The following is a 22,475-nucleotide window of genomic DNA, read 5'->3' on the forward strand; positions in this document are numbered from 1 at the left end:
TTGCTACTAGAGCTATGCTACTTTGAGTATAGGGGCTTGGTACTAGAGCTATGCTACTTTGAGTCTAGCATAGCTAACGCTATCATGATGCTATGATGTGCCTACACCAACGTGACATGCAACCACACTGAGGTTATATAGTCATATAGAGGCTCAGGACCACCGCCTTTGCTTCAGAATCTTAGGCGCTTCTCTTTTTAGTAAGAGAAGAATCTAGTTGCGAACATGTGCACTCCTATGTTGCTTCGATCATGAGTGGTTCTTCTATCCCCGTGACCCGTACTTTGTAGTAAAGGGAAAACCACTTCCTTGAGCTTATTTCCCAGATACTTCATTGCTTCAAGCATGGATGTGATGAATTGAACAATTGGTGATTTTGGCTCTACTTAAAAAAAAATAAAAAAATTAACAGATGAATAATGGGACAAATTATACTAGTGGGTTTTAGTTTCCCACACATTAAACATAACCAATGTTTAGGAAAAAGACTAATCTCTTCACATTCATTCGATATTAATCGACGCCTAAGTAAACCTTATAAAATTCATACAAACTTTTGCATTTTGTGTACTACGAAAAGTACACTGAAGTAGATGAACCATAGAAAAAACATTGTTATAGGAGTTTAACATGTACATATTTTGAACTCCAGGATAGTATTTTGCACATAGTCAATGTTTTTCTCCTTTGATATGTTAAAATATTTGGAAAAAAGAAATGTAGTGTATCAAAGATAACATTTATGAGAACTCAAGCAGTAGGTATGTTGCAGCATGTTCTAAACCTTCTCTTCAGACACATAATTTATACAGTATTTCGCTGCTAAACAATGTTCATTAAAGTAACAGTTCACTCTAACTTAAAACTCTTAAAACAAATGTTAATTATTCTAAAGAAACACAAAACAAAACCCAGAAAAATTGTAGCAGAGCCTAGTCTGAGAAAGGAATTGCAAATTGAGTGCACCGCGAAGAAAAAGGCTCCATCGTCTGCATGCTGGAGTAGTTTCACAGATTTATCATTTGCAAAAGCTAGTAGCTAACCTGCATCATGGTTGAACTGCAAAGAGTCTTAAGGGTTATCCAATCATGTAGAAATACTGAAACAAATCAAGAAATGAGGAGAAATTGTACTAACTCACATCAGGCAAAGCTACGGTTTGCATCTACATTAACTCCTACTCCTGAATTGGCACCACCGTTATCTGCTAGCAAACTTCCATTGGATCCTTCAAGGGATTCAACGATTTCCACAACCTCTTCCTTCAGCTTCTCGTGTTTCTCCTTTAACTCTGGAAAACTCATAGCCTGTGCAAGACTTTGCTTTATTTGCTGTTCTAAGGCCTGAATTTTTGCCTTTGACTCAGCATCTGCTGTCTTTCCAGCCTTCGCTGCCTCCATCTTTAACAACTCAATCTTGTTTTTCAAATCGGTGGAGTTCACGAGGTCTTCCATAACCGTTGTAATTTCATTGTTAAATTCATCAATTCTTCTCTTGGCATCAGGCAATGATGCTGGGTTGACGTTCAAGCCTAGAGATTCGAAAACACCAGAAAATTCCATATCCATTTCATCCTTCAGTTGCACAAGTTTCTCTTTTATCCCCTGGTCTAGATCCATAACTCTCGATACACCAGTACTCTTGATTTCAGCCTTCAATGCGTCCATCTTCTCCTTCAAATCTGGGCGGTTCATGACTTCTTTTAACCTCTTATTGATCTCCTCCTTCAATTTGTTTACCTTGCTATTTTTCTCTGAGAGTTTCTGGGCTTTAGACATTTCTTGCAACATCTCAAGCTTATTCGTTAGGCTAGCATGATTTGGAGCAGCAGAAATGTTTCTGTTGAATTCGTCCTTAATCTGGTCAAGCTTTTCCTTCAGAACAGGATGCATTGACTGGTCGTTTGAGTTCCTTGTTTTTGCAAATTCTTCTCGTGCCATGACAAGTTTTTCCTCCAAACCTAAAGCTTTAGCAGCCTCAGAAAATTCAAAATCAATTTCTCTTCTTAATTTTTCTATCATCTCATTCAGGCCTGTGTCTGGAATCTTCCCAGTTGATTCCTTTGCTTTCTGGATCTCTTGCTTCAATTTTTCAACCTCATCCATTAACTCCACATCCGGAATTCCAGGTGGAAGAAGAGGTTCTTCTTTCTTTTTCATGTTGACCTTCCTTTTTGGGTCAATGGGAACTCCCTCCTGGAAGCCACCAAGTTTTCGGAACTTAAGCATCCTGTGCCTTAACAACTCTTGGGTGTCCATTTTCGTAAGTTCCTACAAGGATGGATTGTGTTTTTAGCAACTTAGCTGAAGTACAAGTTCAGGAAATAGAGATTTTGATATACTTACATCCATTGATTCTTCAATTGCAATTTTTATCTGCTGTGAAGTCCAATACGGATCAGCATGTGCACCACCAAGAGGCTCCTGCAACACGAGATAAAGCATTATTTACCATAGACAAAAGTGAATCACTCTCTGTCCCAGATGACACATATTTGCCCAAAATTACCTACTGTCAGGGAATGGGATTCCAAGGTAAATAATAAGCAATATGGTAATTCAAAAGAAAAAAAAAGGATTATGACTTTCCCAGGAGATTGCAAGGGTTAGAAATTGAAAGCAACTCGCAGATGACTTTTTCTCTTTGACTTTTAAATTTGATAATTAAATGGAAAAATACATAAATAATGAAGAAGAATGAGAATGATCAAATAGGCAGATACAGCAATGAAGTAATATTACAGGGATGGAACCATCGGCAATTTGAAGTCTGGACAGCTCTTGAGCAGTTATCTTGAGTTTCTCAGCTGCCTGAAATGAAATGAAGCATATAGTCAGCAATATTTTTCACAGCTTTTCTTGATTAACACTTCTAATGTTTAACTATAGCAACCTTGGGAGAAGCTTTTGCGGTCTTCCATAAAATTGCTGCACATGCTTCTGGGCTGTGAAGTGAGATTTGAAATTGGTAAGCATACATTACTATTTACTATGACAGTCAAGAACTGTATACAGAAAAGTGGATCTGACCAGGTAAATCAAAAATAACAAATTTAAAGTACCAAAACAATCTGATTTAAGAATCAAGGGTGGATTACAACAAGCTAAGTTGCGCGGACTCTTCACTTTCGATGCCGCACCCGTGTCGGATTCTCCAAAAATACACTACTTTTAGTGAATCCGACACACACCCCTTGACATTTTTAAAGAGTCTGAGCAACATAGACAACAAGATATTCACCAACTATATTGCCTTTTTAATAGTCATATTGCCAGAAAGAAGATTGCCCTCCCAGGTTAGTTTTTCCACGGAGCTTATTGATTTGAAATAGGGTTGTGTCGTCCACCAAAATTAAGAACATGAGGAATACAGATTCAATGGTTCAGCATTACCAGAAACCAACAGAGATTATGTTTTTTAACTTTTAAGTATTGGTTATCTGGTGTTTTATAGATACTAGCTTCACAACGATGGTGTCTGAGCCAACTTGTGCACACCTCGACTATTCCTCTGGGTACCTGCTACTTCCCACCTACCTCACACCAACACAGATACTGGGTAATATTGTCCACCAGGGCTTGGGCAGCTGAGAAGCTGAAACTATAAAACTGATAGGATAGTTTCTTGAGAGTTTATGATTATAAAGGACAGGATGATGGCCATTCACCACGTATTTAGTCTACAAGCAGTATACACATCATATAACACTAATTTGTTCCTAGTAAAAATCAACAGTTTTAGAGGCACCTGGCAACATAGAAGACGGCATTTTCAAGCATCAACAATTTATTAGCACAACCAATAGCCAGAGCTCCACCAGAACCCCCTTCTCCCATAACAATAGAAATAATTGGTACTTTCAAACCAAACATAGTCCTCAAGTTATGAGCTATGGCTTCTCCCTGCATGCAAGCAATATAAACTATTCAGTTAGCACTAATCGATGAGGAAAAAGCATGCTACAGCACAGTTGTGTACATACTTGGCCTAGTTCCTCTGATTTGAGATCAGCATATGCCCCTGGTGTGTCAATGAAAGTGATGATCGGGAATCCGTGATGATCAGCATAGTACATCATCCGCAGAGCCTTCCTATAACTGTTTAACAAGTATTTTTTTCTTACTATTGTAGGCTCACATACTTAAACGGGGTGGATCTAACTCCATACAAAAATATTCCAAGCTTAAACATAATGGAACCACACATACCCATGGGGAGTAGGCATCCCAAAGTTACGTTGTATGTTCTCCTTTGTGTTTCGTCCTTTTTGATGACCCATGAACATATAGCTTCTACCATTTATTGTGCCAAGTCCAGTGACAATGGCAGGATCGTCATACCCAGCTCGGTCACCATGAAGCTCCACAAACTGCAAGTTTGGGAATTACGATTTTAAATTGTTAGAAATTTCCAACAGTATATTACCTATGGAAAGGAGAACAGACAGAGAGTGCAGTTTTTATGTTTATTGGTAAGAAATAAAGACAATGAATTTACTTGACCTTCTCAGTAATATTAAAGATATGATCAAGGAAAGTTGGCCTGTTAGGATGCCTTGCAATATTCACTCTTTGTATAGGAGTCAGATGTGTGTATAGATCTTTTAGAGCCTGAAAAGGACAGTAAAATGTCATCATTATCAGCAACATTAATATTGTTAGCTAAGATAATTTGACCTTCGAGATTACTGCTATAAAACGGTCCAAATTCATAGCTTTGTACAAAGATCAAAAAGAACAAAAAGGCAAGAGCCCCAAACAGGAATATTTTCTACCCTTTATCCCAGCTTCCAACAACAAAATCAAACAGTAGGCAGTTTTATCACAAAAACTTGAAATTAAAATTCTTTATTAGAGATCGGATCTTATTATTTCCCTGTGACCTTCCCAGATTGCTCTTGTTTTCTTCTTAAGTCCCCCTAGCATGCGTTAGAAAAATATGCGTCCTTTACAAAGCATTATATTATGATGATGCACTTGGAAAGGAATTCATTAAAGGATCAACATTAGTTTCTCCATAAATGGTAATATGTACATGGATTAAGACACTTTTCTGAGCAGTAATGCAACAAAAATTTCTCATTTAAAAAAAAGGAGCAAGGGGCTGTCCAAATGTTGCTATTTCTTTTTCTGTGATAATGATTTATTAAAATACTTTTATTCATGTGTAATATTTTTCACAAAATAGCACAGGCCCAAATTTTCTTAATGTGAGAATGAGATTACTAATACTTTCTTGTGGTATCAATACTGAAATTCAAAAGAATCTGAAAAAGAAGTCCAACAAGAAGATTGCAGAAACCCCTAGAACACACTTAACACTAGTAATATTTTCTTAATTAAAGAAGTACACTAAGCAACCAAAAACCAATTATTTGTTCTTTAATAAGTGGAAGGTCATTATAGTCATCCAAACCTGTTGGTATTTGTTCTCAAGTGAGATAATTTGATCACTGAAATCCAACCCAGTTTCATTTGCCATCTTTTGAACCTGCATTCGAGAAACAGTAACAATTGACAAAAATGCTCATTTTCTATTTTGATATACGAAATAATCTCAAGACAAGAATCATGGCATTAGGTCACAAAACCTACATCAATGATTTTTTTCTGCAGATCCATAAGAGGTTTCTCAAAATCCAGTGTCACCGGCTTTTGTCTTTCTTTCAATGGCTTGAAAGGTGATAAGTGACTGAGGACTCCACCCTTGACATTAAGGTCAGGATCCTCTGGCCAGGGGTACTCGTGCTTCTTTACCTTTCTAACCTTTGCAGAGATTGTAAAATCTCTCTTCTTAGAACCCAATCGTGCTCTCCCTAAGGCTTTCAATGGCACACCACAAACACCATTTCTTGTGCTACGAAGAAGGTCTGAAGCTGAAGTTTTAGAAGCCAAACTTCCACTGAATGGCACGGGAGGATGTGAAGTTGAAGCCATTCTCCAGTTACTGCAAATAGGTTAACCTAATCAATCTCATTTAAAGAGGGGAAAATTCACAGATTTTTAAATCCATCAATGACATGGTGAAATCAACTAGCTTCAAATCAATGTCCACATTTCAATTAGATACTATAAAGCATACACGAAACTAGCAAACAAAAGCTTCATTTAACATAGTTAGACCTATCACCTAGCTATGAAGAGAAGCATATTCAGAGACTATGATGCTTGGATTCTCCAAAAATGCACTAATTTTGAAGGATCTGAGACACACCCATCGATATTTTTGAAGAGTCCGAGCACATAGTCTAGAGACTAATCAAAGATTTAATTTTTATGCACCCTTCAACAGTAAACTCTATACAGTTATTAAATCAATCACAAATTGTTACCCCATAGAAGCTAAGAGATTGCAGGAAAAAAAAAACTAATTATTAACAAACACAAATAAACACCAAATTAACAGATACATCAAGGATTAGCATTTTCAAGGTAACCAGTACAGTTCCATAACAGAAAGTTCACTAACATCAACACAAGAATCAACCAACCAATCAATCAAACAGTCAACCGATCAATCAACTATACCTCAATCTAAAACTAGTCGAGGATCCACTTAATGAATCCTCTATATTCATCCTGCTCTATTCAAACACATCTCATCCAATACTGTCAAAATAACAACATGATATTAATTGAATATAAGAAATAACCATAATTTCACCTTTTTTTACACCGGAGCACCAGCTACCCTAAGCTCGCGTGAGTGATAAAGGAAATTAAGGAAATTTCAATGCATGAACATTCCGAAGTAGACGCACTAACAAGATTAGCGAATTAATTACATAAAATCACAAGTCTTCAGCTAAAATCAATCAACTATACCTCAATCTAAAACTAATCAAGGATCCACTTCACAAATCCTCTACCTCCATCCTTACTCCATTCACACACATTCCATCCAATACTATTTATATCCATTAACACAACGATTCATCACAATTAGTCTAATTTTACACTGAAACCGACTACGCTAAGCTCACATAAGATTCACAAACACAAACAAACCAAAAAATAACAATTAATTGCATGAACATTACGAAATAAAACACAACGCTAACAAAATTAGTAAATTAATTAAACGAAATCACGGGTTTAGAGCTGAAAATCAATCAAATTAAACCAAAAATTAACGATCAAATCCGAGAAAAAAAAAAAACAAACCGAGAATGAGAGCTCCAGATTCAAGCAGAAGAGATCTGAGGAATCGATGAGAAGAGAAGATTTAGTAGTATTTTTTAAGGAGAAAAGAGCATCGAGAAGATCGAAAAGAGGCCTTGGGTTTATTCAACAAAAAAATGAGAATAGATAAAAGCTATGTAAAAGAAGCTGTTTATTATGAGTGTTTTGATTTTGAGCTTTCGATACTTCTTATGCGGGAGGACTAAAAATGAGAAAAAAGAAAAAGGGAAAGGGTAAAATGGGTAGAGTGGAGAATAAATAAATAAAAACCTACCAGTGTGCTTGTATGACAGCTTTACTCGGTTTGGCCGTTAAATGTGTTGAACTCAAAGGCTTCTCTGTTGTGTCATAAAGGTTTGTATTTTTATGCACTTGTATAATATCCAAAAAAAAATTCATTCAAAAAAATAAAATATTGGTTACTGAGGACATGACTATAGATAAGTAGGGATCGTTTGGTTGAGAATAAGTTATGTAAAGATTAGTTATCTTGGGATAACTTATCACACCATGTATATGAAATAACTTAACTCATTACTATGATATAAATGATGGGATAAGTTATCCCAAACATGGCTACCAAACAAGATATTTCATCACTATTTTGTTATCCCATGACTATTTATTTTTATCACTCACATCAAACGACCCCTTAAAATATAAAGATTGGGAATTAGGATAAAAAGGTTAGAAGTAGATAGTCGAGTATTATTGCATCTTATGTGGGAGAGGGATAGCCTCCTCACTTAGCTTCTCAGTAATAATAGTCGTGTATTCTCTTATATTCTTTGATGTATATAATTATTATATGTTGTTGTCTTGCTTCGTCTCTTGCCGTCATGTTTTTTTTGCAAACCTGCTTTAAAAAAATTATTTTAAGTTGAGGGTCTATTGGTATCAATCTATCTTTCCGAAAGGTAGGGATAGATTTGCGTACATCATACCTCCTCATATCCTACTTGTGAAATCATAGTGAGTATGTGTTGTTGTTTGTTGCTTTTGAGATAATATTTTTTGCTTGCATGTCAACATAAAAAAAATAAGTAAGAAACTCTTTTTTTTTATATAAATATTACATAGGAGGTACGACGGAAATAACAAGGTGGGACATCAAACATTCACCAACAAATAAATATGAAAGTTCAGGTGATGAACTAAGTAAGCTACTAAGATTCTCAACAAGAAACCAACTTATTTTCTTAAAAAACATTTTCCCTCCTACCAAACACACTCAGAATTAATATGTTTAGTCAACAAGTCAGAAATATAATTACACTAATTAAGTATTCTCTTTGTCCCAATTTATGTGACACGTTTTGTTTTTTTAGAGTCAAACAGTTTAAGTTTGACCAAGAATTCGCGCATGAAATCTTCAAATTTGTTTAAATGAAATTTATATATTTGTAAACTACGTAAAAAGTATTATAAGTCACAATAATTGATAATCCAAAATATTTAGAAGATATATGAAAAATTTACTATCAAAGATATACTTGTTTGAATTTCAAAATCTGAAATGTGTCACATAAATTGAGATCGAGGGAGGAATAATTACTTCATGATGGCAGTAAAGTGCAAACAATATAGTAAGTTATATATTCTTTTAAACGTTTTAATCATATATTTATGCCATGATAAAGGTGTCAAATTCATATACACGTACTAACAACAAATTATATTTATCCCTAATTTTTCTCCTATTTGAATTGAACTGATTGATTTTTTAATACTTTACTCCCCCGAGATAATTAAAGCTTATAATATTGAGAATCACATGTATTTGATCAATTTAGATATGTGCAACCTTTTGAGTAACAATTTAAACAAGCTTGCATATTGATATAATTATGCAACAATCTTTTAAACAAGTTAATTAAGAAGTACTTTAACCATTAATGCGAACATTTTGTCAAGTAATTTTTAATCATCGATGGTTTATCATAATTGAGACAATTGTCATATATTTATTTTTTTGTTGTTGCAATTTGTATAAATAAACTCTTTAGTTATAGGGACGATGAAATTTTTTCTATTTTCTAACTTTTTCACCCTACTTAATTAATGCTCTTTTGCAAAACACTTATGACATGTAATATGAAAGTGGAAGTAAAAAATAGCAACAAATTATAAAAAGAATTTGAAAATGATCAAATTAACATACCTTTAATGACAATTTTAATTTGCTAGTAGTCAAATATGTTTGTTAAGTTTAGGTCCCTGTTGGGTAGGTTTTATTGTTTCTTTATTTGTATATACTGTTTGAAAGGCATACAAAATTTTATGAAATAAAGAAGCATGAACTTATAGATATCTCCGGCATGAAGCCATTAAAAAAAATTAGAAAATGAGTAAATTATTTATTTATTTTTAGTAATCGAAAAGTAAGCAGGAAAATTTATACATAATTTAACAAAATACTATAAAGGTGGAAAGTGAGATGTGAGAGTAGGTTGGACTCGGGAGGGTGGGGTAGTCCAAAAATGAGGATAGAAGATATTGAGTGGATTAACCAACCAAATATTAAAAAAATTAAAAATTCAATACTCTTATGAGTCTCAACACACCCATAATCTTTTAATTGAAGTTATCATTTCTGATCATTCATATTTGATATTACACAAATTAAATTTTTTTCTGAAATATTTGACATTTTAAAAATAAAATTATCAATTACTTTTCTCCAAATTTACCCTGCTCCAATAATGAAGTGGTAATTGACGGAGACATTAAGAGAGGAATAAAAAATATAATTTAGACAAATATTTTATGATTAAAGCAATTAAACATCTTTTTAATGAATGATGGAGACATGTTTTCTTTCGAGGGGCTCAAATATACCATTAAACTTTGAGAAAATATTTATTTATGTCATATGTTAAAAGTTTGTTCATTTATGTTATTTTCGTTTGAGAAAAGACTCATTCATGTCATTATTTGTTAACTAAAATGACATAGATGAGTTAAAATTGTAACTAGATAGCATAAATGAGTCTTTTCTCAAAGTTCGATGACATATTTGAACTTTTTCCATTTTAAAATATAATTTAATTAATGACGTGGTTGAATCATAATTGATCACGAGTACAAAATGGTTTTACAAAATCAAAAATATTTTTAGTTTACAAATAATAACATGGATGAACATTTTCTCAAACAAAAATGACATAGATTAGCCATTTTTTTACGGATAACATAAATAAACTTTTTTTCAAAGTTTTGATTACATATTTGAGGTTATTTTTTAAGTACCTTTTTAGAATAAACAAATAAACTGATTTTATAAAATTTGACCAAACACTTATTTTACTTTTCCTTTTCCTTTTTTTTTTTTAAATTTAATTACAGAGAGAGGATAAATCATTAGCCTAGAAGTTAGACGGCCGTTTTTGGAGTAAGCACTGAACTGCTTTCATGGCGGCCATGCTCTCTAATGGTACTGAGCTACTACACTTACAAAATTGGGCCTAAAGTAAACCATTAATTTGAAATTGAGGTGTAATTTGATTGATTGATAATGATTTTTTTTTCAACTTTTTTGGTATAGAAATGGTGCTTGATGAGCTGAGACATGGATTCGCCCAGTTTGAGCTGGTTACTTCTCTAGTTGCTTCAGTTTCTGCTTCCAGTTATAGACCTTATCAAAGAGGAAAACCATTTGCCCTTTCTGCTGGCGCCACCGGTCATCAATTTTTTGCCAGAATAGGACCTTCACTGTAAATTACTCCTCTTTTTTTTTGTTATTTGCTAGCTTGAATTTTGTTGGTATTTTTTTTGTTTTGTATTGTTTAGAAAGCTCAATCTTTAACTGCACTTGTGTGGCTAAGTGGTTAGTGAAGTGAGTTGAGAATCGTCTTAGGTTTAAATTTCAATGGAGGCAAAAACATTAGGTTATTTCTTTATCATCTGTTAGCCAGGAGGTAGCAAGTGTTCCAGGAGCAGAGCTAGTGAAACCCGATGGATTTTGCTCAAACAGTGTATTTGTGTTAATAAATTTATTAAATATATACAAATATTGAATTTACAATCCAATTATCATCACTTGAAATCGTCATTGTATAATTCATAACCCATAAAGTTGAAATCTTAGCTTCGGTTTTGTGTGCCACAAGCCTTGCGGGGGGGTAGCATATACCTCATGAAATTAGTTGAGGTTCATTCAAGTTGGCTTGAACACTAGGATTATCAATAAGATTAAAGCTTAATCATGCTGTATATAATTGGTTGTGGCCTATACCTTGTGACATAAATGGCTTCAACCTATGTTACATGGACTGTCATACCAATACACTTTATTAAATAGGTGTCTGTATAAGTATCCAGTATGGGTATCTGCAGTTTTTGCTAACTTTTAGTGTATCTTGAAGAATCCCCATCAAGTATCCGGACTCATGTCCCACTTGTTAGGCACGGGTACTCAGAGCAAATGAAAGATCTATGTATCTTAACCTTTAACAATAAACAGTTGAAGGGCTTGAAGATTACCTAAATTCAGTGCCAATTAAATTCTAAATTTGTTAGAATTAAGTGCTTAGTTTGATCTCACAATTGTTTATGTTACTTCTCTAATTTTTTATTGTAGAGGTGGAGCTTCGCCAGCCTTAAAGAAAGTAGAACGTTATTCAGTACAGAAAATAACAGGTGATGGGCGCTGCATGTTTCGTGCTATGGTATGAAGCATTTTCTTCCCTGTCCGAAAACTAGTTTCATGTACTGTTGACTGCATAACTTTATTGCTTTAAGTTTATGATGTCTTTTTAGCCTAATTGCAATGGTCTTAGAGAGAACACTTTACTTTATTGATTGAAAGGGAGAGGGATGCAAATTCGAGGAAAGATGAAACACTAACAAGAGTAAGAATATAAAACTAACTGAAGCAAACTAACAACACATTTTACTGACAGTGCCTTCTTACTCTGCAGAAGGTTTTTGTGTGCCACACCTTAAAGGACCATTTTTCGTAGACCATAAAGAAGCAAACTAACCATCTTTTTCCTGGTTTTTGGAACAATATTCATAATAGTGCTAATCAGGAAGAATGCCACAAATTCTTGGCTTCATTCTTCTAGCAAAACCCCCAGAAAACCTGATTTGATTTCTTCAGCGGTGCTGGCATGCAGGAATAAGGAGTTGTCAATGACCCTGAACAGCTTCCGCCAGAGTGCCATTGACCAATAAAAATGCTAAAGCATACAGATATGGCTCACTTTTTTTTAAAGTAATATGTTACATATATTATTGGTTCTCGCTATTTACTTTGTAGTAGTCAAGAGGTATAATCTTTTTTGGTACAGTATGTCATCCGCGTTCATACTTTTAAAATAAAAACCTATGCAATCTTAACCTTCCATGGGGTCTTTGTTCCTGAAAGTGAGAGAGATAAGGACTTGTGTTGTCAGCTTAACTCATAAAGAATAGAAGATTTCCATATGAAAACCATAAATATCTGAACTCAATATCACTTTATAGGATGACTTGAAAATTAAGAATCACATCAATCATGAGGGAACTCTGAGAATCTATTTATCTCTTTATCATCAGATTATGGAACGTGCTCTAAATTCTTTTCACTTATGGTAAAAAACTGTAACTAGAAGCACCATGAAGAAAAAATTGGATAAATGTGTGCTCTATTTCCATTTTGTACTTCATGCTATTTGTACCTAAAATGTTTTAGTGCATTGGAACTTTGAAGCAATAATTTGTTTCTCTGAGGAATTGGTGTTATTTTTAAATCAGGTAAAAGGGATGGCTTTCAACAAAGGCGTGAAACTTCACCCTCGAGATGAAAGAGATGATGCAGGTAATATTGTCCACAAGGTTTTCATCGATCATTTCTGTACTACTCATTAATTATACCAACAAGGTTAAACCTCATAGTATTTCTCTAACTAGTCAAATTTATGAACTTCCATTTCATTTATGATTTCTTTTTCACTAGGAAACTATGGCTTCCACATATTATGTGATCTCAAAAAAAATTCTCCTGATACACTGGGGCAAGTTATCAGTGCTCTTTTGTCTCATTTTGTGTGATTATTTCCCTGAAGTTGATGAAAAATCTGCTTTCCCTTGTGTAAAAGATGAATTAAGGATGGCTGTAAAGGAGGCTATTTGTGATGATGAGAAAGAACGTCTTAAATATGAGGAGGCCTTGGTTGCCATTACAGTTGAGGAGTCTTTGAGACGGTGAGGCTTTATAAGCATTGAAGAACTTGAAACTTCGTCTCTCAATTTTAGGTACTTTATGATAATATTACTAGTCAGATATGAATACTTTCTCAGTACTTTGATTCATTTTATTAGATATTGCCAACGTATCGGACGGTCTGATTTCTGGGGAGGAGAGTCAGAGCTATTGGTAAGCAAATTTTAAACCTTAATTCTTCTAATCTTGAATATTCAATTGTTTTTTATCTTTATCCTCTATTGCCATGTAACCATCAGTAATCCATGTTTAGTTGTTACATAGGGAAGTTTTATGAGATTCTCAATCATTCTTTCAGGACTATTAGTTGTTTTGGTCTACTCATTCTTTTCATTTCTTCAATTGTATACTGCTTGGCATGTCCAAACTAATTTCTTTCTAGTTAATGAGGGAGAAAAGATGGTTTCTGGTAGTATTTCTATAGGAAGTGCATCGATAATACTCTGTGTCACACATCACAAGTGGGACACTTACATTTAGCTACATTTCCTCACTTATGCTGATAGATCATCTTTCTTTCTTCATCAGGTATTATCGAAGTTGTGTTGCCAGCCAATTATGGTATACATACCAGAACAGGAGGTACTTCCCTTTGCTTCAAAAGATTTACTTCTGAAGTAGTCATAACAAGGACTTCTTACTCGGAAATCAAAGCTTATCTAGCCTATCAATGAACACATTAACAACATCGGCTAAAGTATTTTGGGTATTGTTGTCCAATTATACCTCTTCTCCTTGCCATCAACTAAAGTAGGCTCTGCGAAATCTCATTCCGCTCAGTATACTGAATTATTGCATTAGGACTCTCAAAACAAGCTAACGGTTACCCATCCGCCCCATCATCTTCTTTTGCACACTAGACTAGCATTGCAGTTTCTCCTTCAATTAATCTACTAATTCTCTGAAAGAAATTAACAAGGCAGCAAAAGCCAATGAAATTTTACCAATTCAACTTTGGAAGCTTCTGTTGGCAATAAGTGAGTGAGATATGTCAGTATACATTTATTAAGATTGAATATGAAGGCATTCGATCTTCCCAGGCTAATAAGCCGAACTACCCTTAGCTTCCGCTCCTTTAAAAGAGAAATTATTAACTCTTGAACAGCATGAAGCAGAGAGAAACAAAGTGGAAGATATCATCTTGAATAACATTTAATGGATGACGAATGCTTGAAAGAAACACAAACAAAGTAAAAGTTCTTTTTAGTTTGAATAGAAAAAAGTGACTGAAGATATGAGATATCTTCAGTTCATTTTGGTGTGTACATTGCCACTTTATCCAGTCATGAGTTAGTGGTCCAGGATCTAGGTTCATCTCTAGTTTGCACTCATGTGCTGTTGTTGGTAGGGATTGGTTACATTTTATCTATGGTGTTTGCTTCCGACTTGTAAAATCATATATATAGGTACTGCGTTTGCAGTAAGTCCTGACATAATGTGGAAAAGAGGTTGAAAATGTCATTTTCACCTTGAAGACATGCTACCTAGTTGATCGATCAAGGCCTAGACCGTAAGACTACAATTGCATAATGGTTGAAAGTTATCAAACCTTTGTTTTCTTAGCTGGTAAGTACTATCTAAGCTCTTAAAAAGTACTTCTAAACCTCTCTCTTGTTTGTTCGTCAATAATGTTTGATTGAATGTTTTCTTATGAATTTTGGCGATGAAACTGCAGCATGGAGGAAGGGGCTCTGGTTTCATTCCAATTGCAGAATATGGAGCTGAGTTCCGTAAAGGTTCGAAAAACAGAAAGGCCAGGAAGGCTGTGAGGCTCCTTTATAGTGGGAGGAACCATTATGACCTACTTGTATAGCAACTTTCCTCACTTTTCAACAGAATTTTAGCACTGTAATCTTTTCAAAATTTTGTAGCAAATGTCGTGTACACAATATTGTTAATCTGATGTATTTCCTTAACTTCAAAATTAGTAGTAAATTTTTAAAAGAAAACTGATATTTAGATTGCTCATGTAGGAGATAGAATTTATGTTCTCAAGTATTAATTCTGTGCAATTTTTTTTTCAATTCAAGTGTGTGATTTTTTCTGAGAAGCCAAGTATGTTCGACAATGTAGTCCTAAAGGGTTTGAGAGTTTTATTTAGGGGGAGGGGATTGTGAGACACAAGTGTTACGTTATCACTTGTGTGAACCTCTCGATATTTTGTACTCTTTTAAATAGTGAATTGTTCATATGCTCTTGTGGATTATTTGATTGAACCGCGTTAAATATTTGTGTCTCTTTTGATATATTTCTCATTTGTGTTCTTATTTATGGGTTTTCGTGGTTTATTTTGCTAAATTTCACGTGATACTTGATTATTCAGTATGTATCTAATGTTGTTTCCTTTCTTCTATACAGTTATACATATTGACTGGACTTTGTATAATTGTTGGCATAAAACCAAAACTTAATTGACATCCATAAACTTCTCCACAAAATTCATGTATATTTATTTTAGTGTTCACTCTTCTAACTTTTTGATGTTCAAAGCTATATATTTATATCTTTTAAGAATTAATTTTGTCAAATATCTCTTTAATGGACAAATAAGAACAGATAATTCGGAAAAATCGGGTTAAAGTTTGAAAATTGAAATCGTTGAAAAAATAAATTATACTAAGAAGGAAAAATCAAACCAACATGCTAGATAAATATGTCAATTAGTGGGAGAGAAATTTAATATGTTGACTTCAACATAATTTTTAATGACATTTTAATACTCTCTCTGTTCACGTTTATTTGTCATTGGGCTTGACACACCCATTAATACATATTATCCCTATTATTTATCATAATTATGTTTTACCATATTCTTAAAAGAATTACAATAAATTTGAAAAACTTTGTTATTTCCTTCTATTAATTATTTGAACTTCTAATTAACAAATGATTTCATTATTTCTTTGTATGGTAACATTAAAAATACAATAAATCTTCTTTCCTAAGTTTTAACACATTGAGAAAAATACTAATGCATTAAATATTATTTAAAGTTTTTTTAGTTAATAGAAATTTTTCATAAGGTTTGTGTATATTCCATCAAAGCATCAATTCAAACTTTACTTGTGAGATTGCATTGAGGATGTTGTTACTTTTTATTTTGTAATGACACAAAAATGTATAAAAATTCTCTTTAAATTAATTTTATTTTATTTTGATATGTTAAGTTACAATTAATTTTTAGTTACCGAAAAAATCTTTTATAACCATCAGAAATTATTGTTTGTGTCAAAAAATTGCAATTATTATTTAGACATTTTGATTATTTCCTTGTATTCACGTATCGACCATTTCAATCAATAAAAAGGTTATTTATTTCATGTATGGTCATGCCTTGAGGAATTTAGTAAAATCTCTTGTACACATTTCTAGGTTTTATTTTAGTTTTTTTCAGATTTTTAACAGCAAACTTTTCTTGTATTTTAGGACTTTAAATTAAATAAGTTAAATATTTAGATCCATCAATAAAGTTTTTTTACAGCAAATATCGATGTAGTGTGTTAAAACAAATGGCAAAGATTTTCTTTAACTTAAAATAACATTTGGCAATATAAATAAGAATTATTGAGATATCTAATGTGAAGCTAAAAGTTGTCTCTTACAAGAATGTTTTGTAATTATAGGTAGAAAAAACGAGAAAGTTAGGATCGATTGGTCTTTCAACACTTCTCTTTTGCTTCTTCCACCATATTTCTAGAAGATGATTCATATGTGTTAAAATCTTTTTCATCTGAATTTGGTAGACAAGACGCATGCGGGCAATGAAATTTTTTTTGACACATATGAATCATTTTCTAGAAATATGTCAGAACATTTGCAAGATGAAAATATTAAAGATAAAAGTACATTTGGAATCACAATGATTCTTAATATAATAAATTATAGATTTGGGATATGATTAACTTTATAAACTTTTAAGTCACATCTAATTACACTTATAATATCTTGGAATTGAAGAACTATTCGTCAAATTAGGATTGAATAGTATTACAGATCATCATTCAAAAACATACATTAATATATATTGATTTTAACTTATATATATAAAAAATTATACATTTTTTAGCTTACCTGAAATGTTTCTTATAAACCTTGATAACAATTAAATTAGTAAATGAAAAAAAAAAGTTATTTGTCACCATAGCAATAAGTCAAAAACGTTTCTTAGGTAGTTTCTGATAGACTTTATACTCAAATAAAACATATTAACCAAAAAATATATTCTATATTATATATTACAAATGAATTTAGTATATTATTGTAAACAAATTAGAACAATTAATGTATAATCACGTAAACTTTATGTACCCTAAAAAGAATTACTTGTAGATTTGACTAGCTAGGGTGAGTAAAAATCAAATCGACCAATAAATCAACTCAAAAAAATGTTAATTTATTGTTATTGGTTTAGCTATTAATGAGTATTTAATGATTTTATAAAAAAAAATATCAAACGCGATTAGTGGATATTGGTACTGTCACTGCACAACAAGCAAAGGATTGGGGATTCAGTCGGTTCGGTTTTCGTTTTTAAATATTGGGTTATTGGATAAATGGATAACCCATTAAGACTATAGTAAGTTACTACTTTACCCCTACATAAAATATTAAATATTAATATTAGTACCTTATTCGGAGTATTACCTTTGCCCTTTAGACTTTAATTCACATTATCTTCATGATTCTTTTATTTGTGTTGCATTTTTGTAGTTTTTTCATGTTAGTTACTATTATTTCTATTTTATGAGCATTACGTAAAGTCACATTATTATTTGTTGGAGAAATCATATATTTGTTTTATGAACATTTTCTTATTGGTTAAACAGAAATCAAACTCTTCAATAAATCAAAAACCGATAAACCAAATCGATTTGGCTAACATATTTAAAAATCGATAAATCAAATTGATAATACATAAAATCAAATCAAATCGATGGATGCATACCACGACCAACTATTTATCTAAAGAGTCCTAAAAGCTACTCCCTCTGTCCCTAATTACTTGTCCACTTTTTTTTTTATAGTTGTCCCTAATTAATTACTTGTCCATTTTGACAAATCAAGAAATGACAAAAAAAATCAACCTATTATACCCTCAATTAAATGACTAATTACTTTGAAAAATATAGAATTTTTCATCCATTTCATAATTAATAGGGGTAAAATGGTAAACTCATTATGTCATTAATTGTTTTGTTAATAAGTGTGTCAATTCAAAAGTGGACAAGTAATTAGGGACAGAGGGAGTATATCTTATATGTTAATATAAATTAAATTAAAGATTCCCTAAAAGTTATCATCTTATATGTTAGTGTTATAAATTAAATTCATTTATATTTATTTAGAAAGTTAGATCTACTTCTATTTTAGAACTTCTTTTCTTGAACACAAATTATTCCATTCAATGCCCAAATCATTTACCACCAAATTTCTAGTTGAAAAAAAAGAGTAGGAGTACTAGGAAGACTATAAAATTTATACTAGTTGAAAAAAATTACTATTACAAAGGCAGAAGAAAACAGCATCAGCATCCCACATGACATTGCTTAGCTGTGAGATACAGAGGGGAATGTCTTTGTCTTCCCATTTTTCTTCTATTTTTTTTATCCCTTTTACTTCTCCAAAGGCAAACACTTCTTGAACTAGCCAGCCCCCACTTTCTACTTTTCTTTTGGGGTTGAAAAAATAGTGCAGAAAATAATGTCATGAGTATGCTTTCATGCTTTTAGGCTGGAAAAGATTGATTCTTGGTGCCACTAATACCATATCTCAATATTTATCCATTTTGGTATCTGATTAAGAAGGAAAAAACTGATTCTTTGTGAAGAAGTTTACACAAATTTTGACTAAAGTTACCAAAGATTGATTCTTTGTGAAGAAGTTGTTTTCATTTGAGTTCTTGGAGTTGGAGTTTTCTTGTTTTTTTATTAATTGTTGAAAAATGGATTCATCTGATAAATTGTTTAATAGGCAGAGAAGTCTTCATCAGATCCTTGGAGGAGGTTTTGGTAAGTCCACCTAATGCAAGTCCTTGATCATGTCAGCTCTTGTTTGATGAAGAATTTAGGTTCAGAATTTGGTTTATCTGGAATTTGATTTTACATGTTTATCACAAATGCAAATGAGTTCTTGACATGGGATTGATGAATTTTTTGTTGAAATTGGTATTTGTGATAAAAATTTGTTCTTTTAATTGAAGGAGTTTGTTGGTTATATTTTGTGTTTGATCCAGTTGTAGTTTGTTTGAAACAGTTGCTGATGTTGTTCTATGGAGGCGAAAAGATGTGACAGTGGGAATTCTTGTAGTAACATTGTTTGCTTGGGTGGTGTTTGAGATCTCTGGTTATACACTTCTATCATTAGTCTCAAGTGTTCTCTTTCTGCTGTTTGCCATTTTGTTTCTATGGGCTAAATCAGCTGCAATTCTTAACAGGTAAATGACAATCTTATGCAAATGCTTCTATGATATGGTTTTTCGTGTTTAGCAATCTGTGGTTTGATGAGAATTACACAAAGTGAATGATCTCAAATATCTCAGTTGTGATATACAATTTTGATGAGCATTGTTTACTTGGTTTAATGTATGTAGTACAGTAGTAGCATTGGTATAAGTAATTTAATCGAAAATATGGGGTACTCAAACTTCCGCGATTTTGGTTAAGAGTCTCATGTAGCTCTAAAAGTATGTCAATTCCTATGATAGGGGTTAGTTCCTGCCATATTGACAGGTTATTATTTGGAAAAGGCAATTCAATAGATATTCGTTTGCTTCATATGGGGATCCGCATCTGCTTTATAGATGCTTGATTACTTGAATAAGGAAAGGAAGCAAGTTATTGACATGTAGCAAATCAAAATGATTTTACACTGTCTAAAATTTAGGAAGACTTTCATCTTTTTTGTGCTCCCCTGGGGGATGGGTAGAGGGGAGGAGGTTCTATCGGAGGCTGAGATGCGAGCTATTTCCAAATGCTAAATGAAACGAAGCGTGTCAGTCAAGTAGCATAAACACTTCTAGTAATGCTCCTTTGACCATTGTTGCTGTTTCCTTTCTTGTTATCTGTTGGTTATCTCTGACAACTTTTCTTGATATTTATTAATCTGCTCATTAAATCAGCATTGTGTGTGTGCCCGTGTGATGGTGGTGGTGAGGGGGAGGTCCTGCCATCAGAGCTTTCTGGATTTCTCTCTTTTTCAGATGAAGAGTGTCCGGACTCTGGACCTACTTTGCTTTTCTGCATTTTTCGTCTCTTCCAACAGTATAATAGTTGTCTCCGGGACATTGTTATCATCTCTTTTACTCCAAGAAGGCATGGAAGCATACAGCAACTCTCAAGGACACTAGGCAGTGCAGGAGCAAATGTTGCACTCCCAAGTCATTTCTCATACACATAGCACCTATTGTAATTTACAAGTCTCCTTTTTAAAATCATACTGTGTTAAGCACTAGAACCCTTCCCAAACATGCTACATTTGTGGGAACTCTATTTTCCAACAGTTTCAAGGTCAATGGGGTGCGAAGAATTTGTAGTTTCTTATTACTGTATAGTAGAACAGCTTTCTTGAAAAAAATCAGCTGATAGTTCAATATTTTATAAGCTATTATAGATGTTGGTAATGTTGCTTGGACAAGGACTTCTATTATTGATCTTTGATGGAAAGCTTGGAGAACAAGCAAATAAATCACATAAAAAACAAAACACTAGGTGCTTTCCTTACATCTGTCCAAGCCTTGTGGATGGAGTTACCCGGTACCTGTATTGGGACGAGGTAGCAGGTACCCGTGAGAGTGGTCAAGGTGAGCACAAGCTAGCCTATACACCAAGGGTAAAAAGAAAAAAAGACACAAAAAACAAGGATGGGGATTGAAAAATGTCTTTCAAGAAAGTCTTCTACTTGCCAGTTCATTGAGATTACTTTCTAACTATGATGTTTTGTAGATTTCTTCATTATTTAACTATGTTATCTTGAGACCTTTTAGTGCCATTCAGAATGGTAGTTCATGATATTATTATCAACTTATCTAGTAATGAACCTTCTTGAACTATAGTCATTGGTTTTTTTTTTATTGAACCTTATCCAAAATAATTGTAACAGACCAGCTCCACCTCTGCCGCATTTGTATCTCTCTGAAGAAATGGTAAATGAAGCAGCATATTTCATCCGTAATCACATCAACATGATACTGTCAGTTTCTGAGGATATTGCCCTTGGTAAGGACACAAATATGTATGTTAAGGTCTCCGCGGGGCTGTTGCTGGTATCAGTCGTTGGGGGCTTGACAGATTTCCTCACATTGGGCTACACTAGTAAGTTACTCCCATTATTCCTAATTCTGGAAACAAAGCGTTCTCTTGACAACAGAAACTGACTTTCATGTTCTTTATCTTTGCAGGCCTTGTGATTGTTCTTACAGTTCCTGCACTCTATGAGAAGTATGAAGACCAAGTTGATGCATATGTGTTAATGGCATACAGGAAATTGTGGCAGTTGTACCATAAATTTGATGCAGTGTGTGTTAACAAGGTTCCAATATTAAGTCTGGAAAAGAAGAAATTAAGCTAAACCATTTTCTCTGTTTTATGTTAAAGTTTTCTCTTTCAACTTTTTTTTTAAAAGAAGGGATTGGGGTAAAGGTTGTTTTGGGGTTTGTGGTTTCAATAACCTTTGCCATATATCTTGTTTTCTTTCCATTTTTCTATTTCTCGACGGAAGTGAATGGCGAGCAAGTGTTCCGAGGAGCACCAAGATATGAGAAATTGTAATTTGCACATATATCGTGTACATCCATGTATTGAATTGGAACCAAGACAAAAGAAGTTCTTGCAAAGAAGATCATGCTTCTTTTTTACTCTTAAATGGATACGGAAGACTAGTTTGGGATTGAAGCGTTGTAGATCGATTGGTTCTGTACATCCATTTTCTTGCAGAGCCAACTGTTGTAAGTTGGTGTTGACCAAGTTGTAAGCTTGCAACATGATTTGCCTAACAGATATGTATAACTTAACTACACTAATAAATCATTCAGCAATTATTGTTAATTGCTGTTTGCATATATACTATGCCTGGATGCTTCAAGAAAATAGTTC

At 33.3% G+C, this 22,475-nt stretch overlaps 4 protein-coding genes across 7 annotated transcripts in view; 2 read left to right on the forward strand and 2 right to left on the reverse strand.

The window, feature by feature from the left end:
* LOC125840350 (AT-rich interactive domain-containing protein 2-like) overlaps positions 1-22,475 on the reverse strand; it is a 165,851-nt gene that overhangs the window by 49,519 nt on the left and 93,857 nt on the right. The window lies entirely within an intron of this gene.
* On the reverse strand, positions 785-7,348 carry LOC125840334 (acetyl-coenzyme A carboxylase carboxyl transferase subunit alpha, chloroplastic). 2 transcript variants are annotated; one of them, XM_049519295.1, is made up of 12 exons: positions 7,164-7,348; positions 5,595-5,946; positions 5,416-5,490; positions 4,503-4,610; positions 4,209-4,369; positions 3,983-4,097; positions 3,748-3,902; positions 2,893-2,944; positions 2,742-2,810; positions 2,346-2,423; positions 1,142-2,270; positions 785-1,043 (listed from the first exon to the last, which is right to left on the reverse strand). In XM_049519295.1, the coding sequence occupies exons 2-11, from the start codon at positions 5,934-5,936 to the stop codon at positions 1,143-1,145; spliced, it is 2,283 nt and encodes a 760-aa protein (XP_049375252.1). In that variant the 5' UTR covers positions 5,937-5,946; positions 7,164-7,348; the 3' UTR covers positions 785-1,043; position 1,142. The 2 variants fall into 2 exon arrangements, with proteins under 2 accessions (XP_049375252.1, XP_049375251.1); XM_049519294.1 differs by having other exon boundaries at positions 785-1,059.
* LOC125840363 (OVARIAN TUMOR DOMAIN-containing deubiquitinating enzyme 3) lies at positions 10,528-15,339 on the forward strand. 3 transcript variants are annotated; one of them, XR_007443730.1, is made up of 9 exons: positions 10,528-10,614; positions 10,726-10,894; positions 11,761-11,848; positions 12,918-12,981; positions 13,262-13,367; positions 13,485-13,539; positions 13,915-13,968; positions 14,793-14,952; positions 15,062-15,339. XR_007443730.1 is itself a non-coding variant. In XM_049519329.1 (8 exons), exons 1-8 carry the CDS (start codon positions 10,593-10,595, stop codon positions 15,197-15,199), a joined length of 696 nt encoding a protein of 231 aa, XP_049375286.1. In that variant the 5' UTR covers positions 10,528-10,592; the 3' UTR covers positions 15,200-15,339. The 3 variants fall into 3 exon arrangements, 1 of the variants encoding a protein (XP_049375286.1); XR_007443731.1 differs by having other exon boundaries at positions 14,808-14,952; XM_049519329.1 differs by lacking the exon at positions 14,793-14,952.
* LOC125840364 (reticulon-like protein B12) lies at positions 18,913-22,110 on the forward strand. Its single transcript, XM_049519330.1, has 4 exons — positions 18,913-19,394; positions 19,639-19,819; positions 21,484-21,695; positions 21,782-22,110. The coding sequence occupies exons 1-4, from the start codon at positions 19,328-19,330 to the stop codon at positions 21,949-21,951; spliced, it is 630 nt and encodes a 209-aa protein (XP_049375287.1). The 5' UTR covers positions 18,913-19,327; the 3' UTR covers positions 21,952-22,110.

Source organism: Solanum verrucosum, unplaced genomic scaffold, assembly GCF_900185275.1.
Source record: "Solanum verrucosum unplaced genomic scaffold, falcon-dt-bn FXZP01000137.1, whole genome shotgun sequence".
NCBI classification, from domain to species: Eukaryota; Viridiplantae; Streptophyta; class Magnoliopsida; order Solanales; family Solanaceae; genus Solanum; species Solanum verrucosum.

Excerpts from the sequence above, each read along its gene's own strand:
- LOC125840364 (XM_049519330.1), top strand. The coding sequence starts at position 19,328 with ATGGATTCATCTGATAAATTGTTTAATAGGCAGAGAAGTCTTCATCAG. Across the intron at positions 19,820-21,483 it reads TCAGCTGCAATTCTTAACAG|ACCAGCTCCACCTCTGCCGC; the intron begins GTAAATGACAAT and ends TAATTGTAACAG. Across the intron at positions 21,696-21,781 it reads CCTCACATTGGGCTACACTA|GCCTTGTGATTGTTCTTACA; the intron begins GTAAGTTACTCC and ends TTATCTTTGCAG.
- LOC125840334 (XM_049519295.1), bottom strand. The coding sequence starts at position 5,936 with ATGGCTTCAACTTCACATCCTCCCGTGCCATTCAGTGGAAGTTTGGCT. Across the intron at positions 3,903-3,982 it reads AATCAGAGGAACTAGGCCAA|GGAGAAGCCATAGCTCATAA; the intron begins GTATGTACACAA and ends GCTTGCATGCAG. Across the intron at positions 2,271-2,345 it reads CAATTGAAGAATCAATGGAT|GAACTTACGAAAATGGACAC; the intron begins GTAAGTATATCA and ends CCATCCTTGTAG.
- LOC125840363 (XM_049519329.1), top strand. The coding sequence starts at position 10,593 with ATGGCGGCCATGCTCTCTAATG. Across the intron at positions 10,615-10,725 it reads GGCGGCCATGCTCTCTAATG|AAATGGTGCTTGATGAGCTG; the intron begins GTACTGAGCTAC and ends TTTTTGGTATAG. Across the intron at positions 13,368-13,484 it reads GTTGAGGAGTCTTTGAGACG|ATATTGCCAACGTATCGGAC; the intron begins GTGAGGCTTTAT and ends TCATTTTATTAG.